Source organism: Bemisia tabaci, chromosome 5 (assembly GCF_918797505.1).
Source record: "Bemisia tabaci chromosome 5, PGI_BMITA_v3".
Lineage (NCBI taxonomy): Eukaryota > Metazoa > Arthropoda > Insecta > Hemiptera > Aleyrodidae > Bemisia > Bemisia tabaci.
Window position 1 is genome coordinate 6809345 of NC_092797.1, and position 14748 is coordinate 6824092.

The window sequence follows — 14748 nt, forward strand, 5'->3', positions numbered from 1 at the left end:
TCGCATTTTGAACCGATCACCGTACACGGCTCTGTTTGGTTTCGGAACCGAAAATGGGTCTTGGAAGCACCAATATACCATCCTCCATTCTTGCTAAATTAACGACTGAAGAAGATTTTGAAAACTTGCAGAACAAAGGGAATGAAGAAAGAAAACGCTCTAGGGATTCAAATGAGCCGGAACCATCGGATGCACCTGTAGAAAAAGCTGCTAGATTGGAAGATGACATAAATGATGTCCCTTGCTGTAACTGTCAGACAGGTGGTAAAACTGAACAGTGTTCGACATGTCCTAATGTCTGCCATGCACAATGTGGGCAAACTACCCTCGAAGACGGGCAAACATCCCTTACCTTCCTTTGTAACTTATGCCAGAATGAAATAGTAATTCGTCAGACACGTTCTGAAACTCATGAAAGGCAAAAAGATGCAGCAGCTGGCATGGCAGAATCAAGTAAAAAACTGTTTGATGATTTACAAATAGAAGACAAAGTTATTTTAGCCGTCCCAAAAGTCGATAGAGGGCCGCTTGATCATCAGAATGTACAAGGTTTCGTAACAGATATTCGTAACGGAGTTTACCAAGTCGGAACTATTGGTGGAATCATAAAAAAATTGGTGCGCCAGACCTGACCTTCGACGAATCGACTGTGTTGATTTCGACTTTTCACAAATTCCGCGAGAAAAATTCATATCGATCCGTGAGGCGGTTGCAGCCGGCTCTATGTTTGGCGGCCAAGGTGTTATGAAGTGTTCCTGTGAGCCAAGCAATTTGACTATTTGCCTGATTTTTAACGAGTTTCACTATTTGCCTAAAGGCCATACGGCATTTAGTCAAATGCCTAGGCTCTTTATCAAATGCCTAGGCACTTTATCAACTGCCTAGGCGAATAGCCAAAGTGGGTTTTCGGTAAAATTTGACTATTTGCCTAGGCATTTGACTAAATGCCTGATTTGACTAATTGCCTGCGACATTTGCATTTTAGTTTAGAAGTTTTGTTTGTCAACGCTGGGAAGATTCTGGGTCCGGGGTCAATTTGTGGAATGCGAGCCACACTGACACAGAAATCCCATTCCGCGGGGCTGCCAAATTTACATCAGTATATGCACGTCCTCGTAAACAAATTACCAATACCTAGCAAGTGCGGCTAGCGAGATTGCCGCACATCGCGTAAATTACGTAAAGCCTTACGGAGAAAGCGCTAATTTCCATCGCGATCCGACAATCATACTTCGGGGCGAGGGCGACAGCGACCAATTGATTGGAAGGATCTTTGCATAGTGTTTAACACCCTGGCAATGAATCTTAATTTGCTTCTGTCGTTTATCGGCTGCTTAGTTATTAGGTAAAGCTCGGCCCCCAAACGACAAAACGACGACTGGAAGAACCGCGTATGAGCCACCGTAAACCTTTGGAGAATAGGAGGTTTGGCACGGCTATCGGTCCAATTAGCGGGAGAGGTCGGTCGACCCCTCCACGCGTGTTGCGCTTAAGGACAATTCCCCATTCCTCTGGCGTAAGGGCGGACGTCCATTTCCACTTGAGTCCGGGAAAGCGTGGAGTTACATAGACCACAGGGTTCAACCTACCGGGCAGTTTCGTCCGTAAGTCAGGGGGCAACGAATTGCTATTCAAGACCGTGTCTTGCTCAGGGGTTTTTGTGCTAAATCCAGCAGGCTGATTATTGAAATTCCGTCTTTGTCGATGGGACAAGATAATTTTCGTGTTGAGGAAGAACGCTATATAGCAGTTGGACGCTGTCAAATTTCTCTTGACAAAATAATCGCTCTCGAAACAAATAATGACTATATCGCGCTTTAATTGGCAGACTTTTTTGATTGAATTGCGAGTAAAATTTATTATGATGTTCGTTAAAGAAAAATGTCCATGAACTCTCGAGGAAATTCGTTTTTTTACCAGCAGAACTTTGGTAACATCTGGAAGTGCAAACGACGTTCTTCCATAGCCCGGGCAGGTAAGATTGCACTGAAATGCAATGCTGCCATGGATTATTTGTATAGCTTAATTGGATGCATTTCCGCGGAAAAAGTTTGCTTTAATAGGGTCGATAAGATCTCCGATGTTACATTCCAACAGGCTTCTTTTGCGTAAGGTGAATCTGCAGTGCCTCCGGAAACGATACGATTCTTGTAAATTTCTTTGTAGATTGATTCAATGATAATTTCTGGATTTGTATAAGAAATTTCGTCACAAAAATTGCTGATAATCTCAGTGCCCTGTGGTACGTCGTGTATTAATATGTGTCACAAAATTTGATTTATATTTTCTTGCCCACAGTTGAAAATAAAAAAGGAATGCTCAATCAATGTTTTTTATTTTCGTCAGTCTTTTCATTCAGTGCTTTACTTATAAAATGTCTAGTATTCCATTATTTAATTTTACTCATATTTAAATCGTATTATGATAATTTTTCAAGGTTTAATATTTTAATTCGCTGATTAATTGCACCGTTAATGCTTGGTTTTATTTTAGAATTGGAAATGTTTCGAATTTTATTTTTGAATATTCACAAAATAATTTTATTTCTTTAAATTCATAGCGCTTTTCACAGTTCTATAATTTTTATTTTTTCAATTTCAAGTCTGCTAGTCAAACTGAGAGTAGTATTTCTCAAAAAACATCGATAAATTGACGTTCCTCTGACGTAACAGCGTATTTCAATTTCTACGTGAGCCCTGTTTAACTTATAAAGCCATGCTTTTTGGAGCTCATGCGAGAAAAAGATACACCTTAACGTTAGAGGAGCGACAGAATGTCTCACCCCGTCTTTTCCCAGCCGGAAGTATGTAAATATATTTCAGCGTTGCAAAATTTCCGCTCATTAACTAATCAACATTTCTGACTGAAAATTTCACCTATTTTTTCCCTGATCAAGCAAAAATCAGCTAAATTTTGGACTTTCTTCAGTCAATTTTGCAACCTCGGAACGAAGCTAAGTTCCTTCGTCTACGAAAATACGAGCAGTAGTTCTTTTGATGTTCATCTTGCCTGTGTAACTAAAACTGCGATCGGGAAAAATTGAAGGGCAAACTTTTTTCTCCAATGCGTAATTTCTGATTTGTGCTTCTATTCGATCAGTCACTACTTGTTTGAATTCTAGAAAGCTGATGCTAATTCATAAGATCTAAAAATAAGACTACAGATTAGCTCCGGGAACTAACTGAGTGGCCACGATACCATAGGCGCATCGCCGTTCCAGAATGCTGAACAGATAGCTTGACAAGTCGCAGTTCGAAGCGGCTTCAATTCAGTGTGATACTCTAGGCAGTGCCACGAAGTTAGTTTAGTTGCTCATTGGATCGGAACCCAACTAGAGCCACAGAGTTGACCAAGAAGTGGCCGAAAAATATGTTAATACCACTAAGGTAACATAGTAAGTACGACTAGAAAAGAATGGACCACTAGACAAAGTACGAATTTAAGCATTCTGATACATGATTCTTAACCAGAATTTCACGTAGAACACGATTCGTGCAACGAAAATTACTGAAATCAACTCCTAACGGAGATATTAACGTTTTTATTTCAAATTCCTCGTAGGAATTTGAACTGCCCGCTCACAAGAAACTCAAAGCTCTACGTGAGTCAAATCGCGCACTATACAACGGCTTCAGCAAGCCTCTCAATCGAGCAATGTTCATTTCCCACATAAGTGTTGTTCGAACTTTAAACAATTTGCTATAGCTGAGCCAAAGCGTCAAGATCGTGGTTGCCGAATTTTTATACCTCAGAGACTGTCATGATGACGTTTAGCGCGCGATGTGAATCACGTAGAGCATTGAGTTTTCATGAGCGGGTGGTTTCAATTCACGCACCAAGAATCATTAAATATCTTCGGAAGGAGTTGATTTCGGTAATTTTCGTTTTGCGCATCGTGTTTTACATGGAATTTTGGTGAATAAACATGTATTAGAATGCTGAAATTCGTACCTTGTCTAGTGGTCAATTGGATCTCCGTGTCATCGCCGGCTTATTGATCGACACGAGAAATGCGTGGGCTTTGACGAGGTCTTTAAAAAGAGAAGAAAATCAGCCTTTTGAAAAAGAAGATAAAAAGTCGAGACGAAGAATGATTTAGGTGATCCAAGGATTGCTCATGGATGTTTGGATGAATAAAAAGTGATTGAGATGTGTAAATTTGTGGTATGTTACAGGTTCAGGGATGGCTTTAAAGAGTTCTTTTCATGGTGTCCGTTCATCCATCCATCACCCGAGGGCTTAACCAGGCGAGAGGTCATCACGAGTCGATACAGCTGCTCAGGTTCGCCAGAGGCTCCTTACAGGATAGTCAGAAACGGTAAGCACTTTATTTCAAAAACTCATACTCCCTCCACTTTATCTTCATATATATAAGCTCCAAGACCTCCTAAATTTGCGTATCTGGTAAGTTCGCTTAGTTCTAGCGATCTATCGGGCCGACTTCAAAATTTTTGCGGCTTTCGACACACAATTATTTCTAGATGAGCCCGCTTTATTTAGATTTTAAATTTCGTGACTTTTTACTATTCGAAATACTTTTTTTGGGCTTTGAATTTTAACAAGAAAAAATGTACGTTAGTACGATTTGAAAACTACTTTCAACTCATTTTTTTTTCCCTAAATGCGACATGATGCGTCTTTTCCATGATTTAGTCCATATTTTGTTGCTCTTAAAACCCTCATTTGGGAGTGTATCTAAGGAGGTGTGCACATTTAATTCAAGATCTCAGACCACATCTCACACTTCCTGTTTTTGTACTAAAAAAACCGCTTTCACAAAAGTGAGTTTTTCACTTCAGATAATTTTTTCTGGAGAGGAGTGAAAATTTCAAAAAAAAAAAAAAAAAAAAAAAAAAAAAAAAAAAAAAAAAAAAAAAAAAAAAAAATCAGGGTTTTCTCCAGAATTATTAGTTGATGAAAAATGGTCCAGGTTTGCGTAACGGATACGTGAAAGAAGAAGTAAAAAATAATTAAAACAATAAAATGAAAAAACAAAACAAAAAGGGTGTGTTACGTAAACTTGAACGCTCTCCAAGGTACTGGTCCTTTATTTTGTCGCTTGGCTGACGAAAGGGCGTAAGAGCACTCAGAGATGAGCCCGACAAAGCATTATAGGAACAAGAGGGTTCATCGCGAAATGTACTCACGTCGTTTTGCCAGGAGGGCGACGAGTTGAACTGCGTCTGCAATCTAGCTCTTTGCAGACATATACGTTTGGATTATTAATTAACTGCAGAATGAGTTATGAGCCTCCAAGTTGGGAGGTGCGTTCGGGAACCTTTTCCCATTTAAGAGTCACGAAAGAAGAAAGGAAAAAAGGAGCAGATTAAAACTCCTGAAAGGGAAAGGGAGGAAAAAATTGAAGCTGTGTAAACGCTCTTCACTAAAGTATGAAAAACTCTCTAATGAAAACGCGAGAGGCGAAGTAGCAATCCGTCTTGCTTCCGGCTAGCAGCACTGACTTCCGCGCGGCCTCGCAAATTTCGATATATCGAAACGATAATCGGTGTATCTCGATACAGCCAATCACGTATACTGCCGTGCTAAGGAAAAACACCGTATGAACCATGGAGAGTTGCCGAATTTCCCTCGATAAAATGTTTATTTTTGAGGGGAGTCATGAATATTTTTTATTGAAATTTTCAGGAACTTAAATGAAAAATTGCGAATAAAATCATCTGAAAAATTAGAAGAGGAATAATTATAAATTTTCCCGATAAATCGTGATTTACCAAAGGAAAGACATCGTCTGAAGGTTCATACGGCGTTTTTCCTTAGCATGGCAGTATAAGCTATGCAAAACGTTTGTTTCGAAATATATCGATTCATTACAAGCCTCCCCGTGGAGATCAGACGAATAGCATCCTTTTCGAGTTATCGAGTTGCGATAGGTATTGTGCCTGTGATGTACTCGCATTGTATCACTGGCGCCGTTTTTGACAGCCTTGAAACGCCGAGAGAGTATTCAAATTGGCATAAATACTTTGAAGCGGAGAGGAAGTGCTACGCTAACAACCGAGGATCTAATTCGTCACGCTTTTAATCCAATCGATAAGGCGATGATAACGCCGCTTACGCTGGAGCTTTTACTTAAAATAACTCCGCCTAAAATTAACTCTTTTTCGATGGTTTCTCGTTGAAAGGGCACTTTATTTTCTTGACGTTTCAACTGAGACAATCATCTTGACCCATAAATCGTCGGTTCTCTAAAAGTAAGCGAACTACTTCACTTTTTTTTTATGAAGGATTGCCTCAAGACAAACTAAATGGACCACGTTCAGCAAAAAGGAACCAAGCCACATCAGCTATCGTCAAATTCAAATTTTTACATAAAAACGGTTGTGAGGATTTTTGTGCAAATTTCACTGAATTTTCAGCATAGTGCGACGCAAATTTCCTAAAACTTTCGAGGGGATTCGCACAAACGTTCTCTAGTAAAAAAAAGTGAGTTGCCCAGTGAAATATGAGACTAGCTGATGTGGCTTGGTTCCTTTCTGCTAAACGTACTGGTCAATAAAAAGGTCTGCTTTGTAATAATTCGTCTGTTCGCTGGAGATTGTCTTAAAGTGCATTCCTTTTGTCGAATTTCGTATTTTTATTTTATTTTAGAATCACAACGTGAAATGACCATAAGAATTATAATTCACACAAAACAAGATTTTATGCTTATTTTTTTCACCATTTACGAGTTTTTCACTTATTAAAACTGCATTTTGCAGAAAAACAACAAAAGAACTGATAAACTGGTGTTCCTTTAAGAATACCAAAATATTTAAACCTGATTTTCACCTCAATTTCATGACACAGTAGCTTCAACTGCATTGTATATATTGCCTAAGCTCCTCTTGTGTTTTAGGATCCTTTTTCTGACCAAAAACTAGACATTTCAATGTTTTGCAAAGTTCAAGTGAATTTTTCCCAGATTAAAACAAATGCACTCACAAAATATCAGGCCAGAATGTTGCTCGGTTTTAAAGGACAAAGCTTCAGAGGGAATTAGGTCTGTAAAGTGCAATGCAGAATGGTTATTTATATCAATCTTTCTCAGGACAGAGTTTAAGAAAAAATTAAGAAAATCAAACTTTCATCATGCGTTAAGCAAAGAGAAAAAAAAGAGGTGTTTGCATCTTGAGGTTTGTTTACCCTGTGACGTAGGTCGGTACAACCTGGCCAGCGAAATCCAGAATTCGAAGTATGAAAAAGTATGTATGAAGTAAGTATGTCCGAATTTTTTGCTTATAATCAAATCATGATATAATTTCAAGCACTTTTTATAGAATGGCTTCTTTTCATAAATTACACCATTTCCAAGAAAATTGATGATAAACTCGTTTCCAAGATGCCCGAAATGCAAACACCTCCTTTTTTTTTCTCTAGGTGCGTTAAGTCTTTATCGTTCATTCACGCTGCAAACACGCTAAATTCCCTCTGAGGGGGCTTAATTTTACGTTTGTATCAGTATCACTTTGCTTGGATCGTTGTCAAGACTAGAAATTTCTCGCAAAGGATTCCTCCAGTAACGCCGCTTTAGCTCAATTAGATCTGCCCATTCAAAGTTCCTGAGTATGCCATTCAAAAAGCAGAGTTAAAAGTTAATTATAATTTAATTAAAACTAATGAAATCCGAGGCCGCGGTATCGTAATCAAATTCAGTGCCTCATTGAATTCGCGCCCGGAGGTGGAACCTGCGGCAAGCGTTAGCGTGTCATTAACGCTAAATCGCGCTTTCAAACGTGAACACGCCGCGACCGCCCGCCATGGCTCAAGAGATTTATAAAATGAAAATAAAATTTTATGCCTTTTCTCGCGAGTTTCCCGACTGCTCCGACATTCGCGCTCGAATCGGCAACTTCACCCGACTCATTTTCTTCCGCGTTTCCACTCTCGCTGGGAGTTGTGGAAATCTGATAGTTTAAATTCCACCGCGGAGATTGCAGCGCTGATGGAGGATGGAGGAAATGTTAGTCATCCAGTCCATTACGATATTTTTAGGAACGTGCCGATTGCGGGACTGGAGAGCTGAGTGCATGCTAATAGGCTCGCACTGCCAAATCATCGCGATAAAGCCGGGTTTCTCGATAGGGATCCCTCGAAAAAAATCCCGTCTTGCATTCCACATATTGATGGTGGAACCACCGAACCTGTGAATTTCCGCATGTTGCCACTTTCGTCCGAAAAAGATGTATTCTTGAAGAAAACTGCGAATAATTTCCCTCTAAATTTTTAGATTTTTTAAATTAAAGAGTGAAAGAACTTCTGCAAAACAATTACTGAAAAAAATGATATGCGGTTTCAGCACCTAGGGTGGCAAAAATGTGTCTGGTGATCCTAAGATGCTGCCTTGATTGCCCACGGAATTGAATTTGCATTCACAGGATGTAAAGTTGACTGCGGGGGCAGTAAAGGTAGCATCTTGGGATCACCAGACACATTTTTGACATCCTAGGTGCTAAAACAGCATGTTATTTTTTTCAGTGAAAGTAAAATCTACATACATTTTCAAGAAAATTTGATTTTTAAGCAAAATTCGGGAATATCTGTTCATACGATGTTATTCTTTTGCAATCCAGCTTACCTCTATCTCAACGTCGCAGATTTTTAGTCAAATCGTCTTTTCCTTAGGGATCAATTTCGATGGTTCAATCTTGAGTTTCCAAGAATTAAGGTCCTTTTTTTCGTAAATGGTAACATATTTTATCGATGGCGGAAGTTCGACATATGGTATTTCTATTACGGTGTTTTAAAATTTTCGCTTTTAGTTTATTTTTCCGGAGAGGAAAAAGTCAGCATAGCTTGAAACTTGAACAGAATATTCCACTAACAGAGAAAAAAATCAAAGAAGTTTTGAAGCAACTCCGTTGAATAGGTTTCCGTACTCACTATCATTTTAAAGATGAAATTCACAAAATTTCAGACACCTGCAAATTCTCTATTAAACTTTTTGGAACCATCCCCAAGTTATCCCTTGGATTATTAAAAATTGTGCTATAAACATAGGATCTATTCAAAAATTTCCCGTTTAAACATAATCAGGTACATTTTCTCAAACGCCAGCTTTGGACTTACTACTCTCTTTGGTAATACGATCGAGCAGCGTTCCGCAATGATTCTCGCGGAGAAAACTGAGGGAAGCTGAGCTGCCGTGCTAAGGAAAAGCGCCGTATGAACATTCGAGAGTTGCCAAATTTCCTTCGATAAAACGTTTATTTTCGAGGAAAGTTATGAATATTTTTCCTCGAAATTTTCAGAATCATTATAGGTGAAATTGCGAACAAAATTATCTGAAAAATTGGGAGGGAAATATTCATAAGCTGACCAGGAAATTTTTATCAAAGGAAATTTGGCAACGCCTGAAGGTTCATACGGCGTTCTTCCTTAGCTCGGCAGTAAGGCGGTCGGTCCGACGGGGTTGAATTTTTCGCTTTACATCCGTTCCGTCACGGAAGACCCTTTTAGTTTAGATCGTATTTAGATATTCCGTGATGTCTTAATACCTACCCTGGCCGCGAGCCAAAACCCCGCTACTATTATGATTTCCTCCCCCTCCTATAAAATACTAATAAGTATCCACGCTGACACGTAACTCGATCCACCTACCCCCAAAGCGACATTTCCTCTTCGCTCCAAGCGTCTCCGATTCCTCACCACCTCGCTCTCTCGGAGAGGTGGAAACCCGTATTCCACGAAACCAGTTTAGGTGCTAGTTTAGCACTGCTTTAGGGAAGTCATGATATGGACTATAAATTAGTTATTAATGATATAATACTGCACAGAGGTGTGTTCCGTTATGCTTCCAGGTATTTTTACACTAAGGAAAGGTTAGTGAGTGTTGTTGAAAGAATAATAAAATATTTCATTCTCAGAGTAATTTTCTCTTTCACATACTTGTCTTTCTACAATTCCAGATTTTTAATGTAGTTTACCTAGAGAGAATTATGGTGGTAGTAGAATTAATTATTTAGGGAAGGTTTTTTTCCTTTCCATTTTTGTTAATTTCTACTTTTGGTAAACTTGACTGCCTTTGCTATATTTTCACCATGTAAAAATTACCGATGCTAAGGTTCATTTTTACTACAAGCTCTACTGGATAGATTTTCAAAAACTCCTATTGTGTTTGTTTCCTTAGAATTTTTCTAGCTTTAGACCGACGGATTTTTAAAATTCCAGAACTTGAAATTTTCATTTTTTTTTTTTTTTTTTTTTTCTTAAGGAAGAGACTATTTTCATACTAATATTGTGTTGAATTTCCATCGAGATTCATCAAAATTGAACGCTTTATGATACTTCGTTTAGAGTTTCCTTAAACCATCCTCATAGTCATAATGTAAACCATTTAGAGCTTCCTTAGGAAATGAGCTGTTTAAGGTATGGCTATACCAATACGGCTGTAATACGGCAATTTTCCGGGCCAAGGCAGAATACATCGGTTCAGCGCTGTGAGGAAAATTTTCCACAGCTTTTAAGCAACGGTTATACTCCCAATGGAAAGTTCGAGAGCCAACTTTTTAACTTTTTAACTTCGTAACTGACCGACATCCTCAGTCGATTTTCAACTGGAAAAGAAGTTTTAAAAATTGCTTCGGATTCACCCTTCCGAAGAATTCTCAAAGTATCCATGAAGTGAAAACAACGTGGGTCGAGGCGAATTATTACCGACCGTATCTTTTTCCGTTCAACCGTCTCTCGGAAATCAAGTCGATGGGAATAACCCGCAAGAAACATCTGACTCGATAGCACCCAAAACACACAAGCTTCCTGAAATTATGGAGCCCTTCGAAGGTTTCAAAGGAATAGTTTCCATTCTTTTCGATTCTGATACTTCTCCTCCCCTGAAAGTTTTATATCATCTTGATGAATGATGGATGCTCCGTTACATCTTGAGATACTGACTGCTGTCCGACTGATTTTCTCACTCATCCATCAAGCGTGTTGTTTGATTTCCGCAGGTCCTAGGTTTAGTAATATTATAACTCCTTGAATATAACTCTTCTTTTCTGCTGTGCAAAGTAAAAACGCCGAAAGAGCTGTTAGACGTTTCCAGATTTCCTTTGCCAGAAGCCGAATTTACCGGGGAAATGTTGAATATTTTTCCTCAACAAAATCGAACGATTTTGGGCGCAATTTGATCGAAAGCATCTAAAAAATTTCAAGGAAAAATCTTAATAGCTTCCCTCAAAACACATGTTTTATCCTTATGGTCAAGAAAATTCGAACTACTTTTTGATGCTTAAAAATTTGATTTCAGAAGTGACTTTTTCTTAATATATTTTAAAACCACTGTTAGTTGAAACCATTACTTCAGTGCTAAGCAAGACCGCCGTGAATCCATCAAGATTTTCCCGCGTTTTTTGGAACTCAACACTTTAACTATTGTTAAAAAAACTGTTTTACTTATGAATCTCAAATTTTCAGGCTAAGTTCTTGATAGTATTTGCAAAAGAATTCTATAAAAGTATTGTCCCAAGGTACGCAAGTTTTTCTGCTATGATACATCGTTTACAAAAAATTTAAAATGCCTTTAACGGCGTTTTTACGTTGCATAGCAGATTAGCATCTCAATTTTTAAAAAACTGGACTTATGCCACTTGTCCTCCAAGTCCCTCAATTGGGGATGTCAGGGTTGTAGCACGATTAATCACACTTCATCACTAGACATAATGTGCATTCCGGTTAAGATTGTTCAGAATGTTGAAAAAAGTTAGAGGGATACTGCGAAATAAGATTGTTTTTGGGCGAAGCAAAGGGCGAGGGTTTAAAATCGCTTGGGGAAGTTGTATTTCAGTGGGAGACGTTGCGGTGGCGCTATTAAGGCCACGGAACACATCACATTAGCCAGCGGCAAATCCAAGAGCAGCTTCGCGGAGTCCCCTCGACCAATTGCTCCATCTACGGAGAACTGTCAGCGACCATACGATTCGTCTTTAAAAAACGATTTCCATAACTTAACCAAGATACAACGTTACACAGTGAGGGCGAACCTTCAATGTCACGGACATCATGAAACGAATCAATGGCCGATCCGCGCTAATTTTAAAAGTAGATTTTAGTGTCTTCTTCTAGTATATTTTTTGGATTCAAACAAATTACGCTGGAAAAAATTGTTAAAACGTATTTCATTTTCAATTTAAACGAAATTCAACTCGATCGAATTGTTTTCCTTCATTTAAAGGGGCGTTTTTTTTTGTTTTTTTTTTTTAATGAGAAACATTTTTCTGATTGAAATGTGTTCTTTTGTAGAATTTAAAGATAGTAAATTTACAGCGACATACATTTTTTTTAATTTTAATTTTAAAAAAAATCACTACTTTTTTTTGTATTCAGAAGCAACATTTTTTACCTAAAAAATTTACCTTTAAATGAAAGAGAAAATTACGTTTTACTTTAAAAACTGTTTTTAAAACTTATTTTCAGTGCAAGCAGTTAGGATTACAAACACCAAAACAGGGTACATTTTAACTAGCAAAATACGGTCCAAACATTAAAAATTACCAAAATCAATTCATAAACGATCTATCAGCGTCCTGTGTACTCGAACTATTTGCTTGCCATAAGCCCAAAAGCTTATCGTATCAAATAGGCTGCTTTACTGATTTTAGTTTTTTTTAAAGATGAATTAATTGTTAGAGTACTAAATTTTCTGATCCAGTTTAATAGAGCAGTGCATCAGAGTGGAAGGGATTTTTAGGAATTCAAAATTAGCTATTTGTCGATTGCTGTCTTTTTCAATGGCCGAGTTGATTTACGTCGAGTTTGGTTATTTTTTGAAGTGGGAAATTTTTGAGTTTACTGTTTTTGTTGTAAACGCATGTATGAACACATCGATTGGATTTGTTGAAATCCGATATTTGGCTCATTCTTCCCGCTTTGCGCCGAGCTTGGTTGTTGCTGAAATTAGAGTCGACCGGACTTGCTCTTGAAATAACGTTTTCAGTTACTTGCAACAATAAATTAACATAAGATTTTACCGGTTGGCTCCCAGCCAGTGGATTCTTTTAAACCCGCAGTTATTCTCTGTTTACCGCTTTTTTCATCCATGTAAATTCCGGAAAGAACATTTATCGTGATCTCCTATCGCAACTGCGAGGTATCTTTTTGGGCTTGCATCAAAGATAATACGAAACTGATACCTGTAGTCGTTCATTAGAGAAGGAATTTCAGCGCAGAATAACTCGACATTCTGATAGTAAAAGTGCAAAACCACGTAATTCTAATGCGGTATTTCAATATTTACGCTCCCTTTTGATGTTATCGAGGAAAAACAAGTCAAATTTGTAGCTCGCTTTTATATAAACTATCCTGCTAAATGAGAAGGAAAAACAAAATAGTTCTCCAGGAAATATGCCGTGTGGTTTTGCGAAGTAAAAGTAAAGTAAAACAGAAACCGAGATACGAGGTTTCGCACTTTAGCCATCAATTTATACATTGATATTCATTGTTTCAAACTTCCCACACGTTACAATTTAATATCTGAATGTTCTGCGCAATCTAAATAATCTAGATGCGTTGACGGCGCAGAGATACAACTATTCGTGCTTGTCGGATGTCCGTGTTACTTACGCAAAATTGAAGGCGCCATGGCGCGAGTCGTGAACTCGCAATGCTCCGCTCTTTGCTCTATGCATCTCAGACTCGGGAGAAAGATTTAAAAACACGTCTCTCCTATCTTCGGCTATGTTAAACACTCAATTTTTTTCCTTCCATTTTACGTCTGATTCTCTTTTTAGAATGTGACTGTGGAGCTTTATCTGAAGCTCATGTGTGCCGGCCCCGTAAAACCCACGGGACATGTGCTTTCCACGTGTTTCTCGTGTTTTGACATCTGACGGGGCAAAAAATTCTACACCAAATTTAATTTTTAGGGTTATGAATAGCGTTTACCGTAAAAAGCTCTTATTAAAAAAAAAAAAAAAAAAAAAAAATTCGACCCAATTTCGAAAGAAGTAAAGATTACCTATTTACTATCTGATCAATATAATCTCATAACTTTAATTTTACATACTTGAGATCTCAACTAGAACCTGAACATTTATTTATACGTCTCTATACGAATTGTATTCTTTTCTATTTTCTATGAATTAAAAAAAAAAAAAAAAAAAAAAAAAAAAAAAAAATTCGAAAGAAAAAGCTCCTTCTTTAATTAGCCAACTCCGTTCGAGCATGCAACTCCTTTTTCCTCGATCTTCCCATTAATAGAATCATACAAAATGTGTCTGAGAAATACTAGTTTGATAAATTGATCACGATTGCACTATCTACCTCTATCCGACATTAATAAAACTAAAGGAACTTTCCGTTATATTTATTTTCACGCGGATTGAGTATCCAAGAGCCGAAAGCCCTAACCGTATTATTTTAAAGTTTCCCGTTGTTGGTTTTAAATTTCGAAGTTACGTTAACAGCGGGTGCGTTTAAATCAACATTAGACGAGATTCCAAGCATCTATTGCAACAATTTCGTCGACGCCGCATTTTCAATCGTGGCTGGCTGATGGTTTGTTTGTGACCGTTAATTCAACGCTATGATTTATGCTTGAAGCCGTCGAAAGTGCATTTATGGGCAAGTCAGATTGGTCGTAAATAAGGGTGGATTTCCGAGCAATTCGTTTTGATTCGTGACCGTTCACGAGAAGAGGGGGACATTAGTCTTAGAGGGAGGATTTTTCATGAAAGCTATTTTTAGTCTTGTGACGTGGCACTAACAGTGTTTATAATAGTCCTGAGTTCCTCTGGATGGATGCGATCATATGGA

At 38.1% G+C, this 14748-nt stretch overlaps 1 protein-coding gene across 2 annotated transcripts in view; it reads left to right on the forward strand.

The window, feature by feature from the left end:
* Positions 1-14748, forward strand: part of TkR99D (Tachykinin-like receptor at 99D) — a 335482-nt gene that overhangs the window by 217583 nt on the left and 103151 nt on the right. For both annotated transcript variants that reach the window (XM_019048367.2, XM_019048368.2), the window contains exon 6: positions 4176-4318. In XM_019048367.2, coding sequence (XP_018903912.1) covers positions 4176-4318 — 143 coding nt within the window. The remainder of the gene's footprint in view (positions 1-4175; positions 4319-14748) is intronic.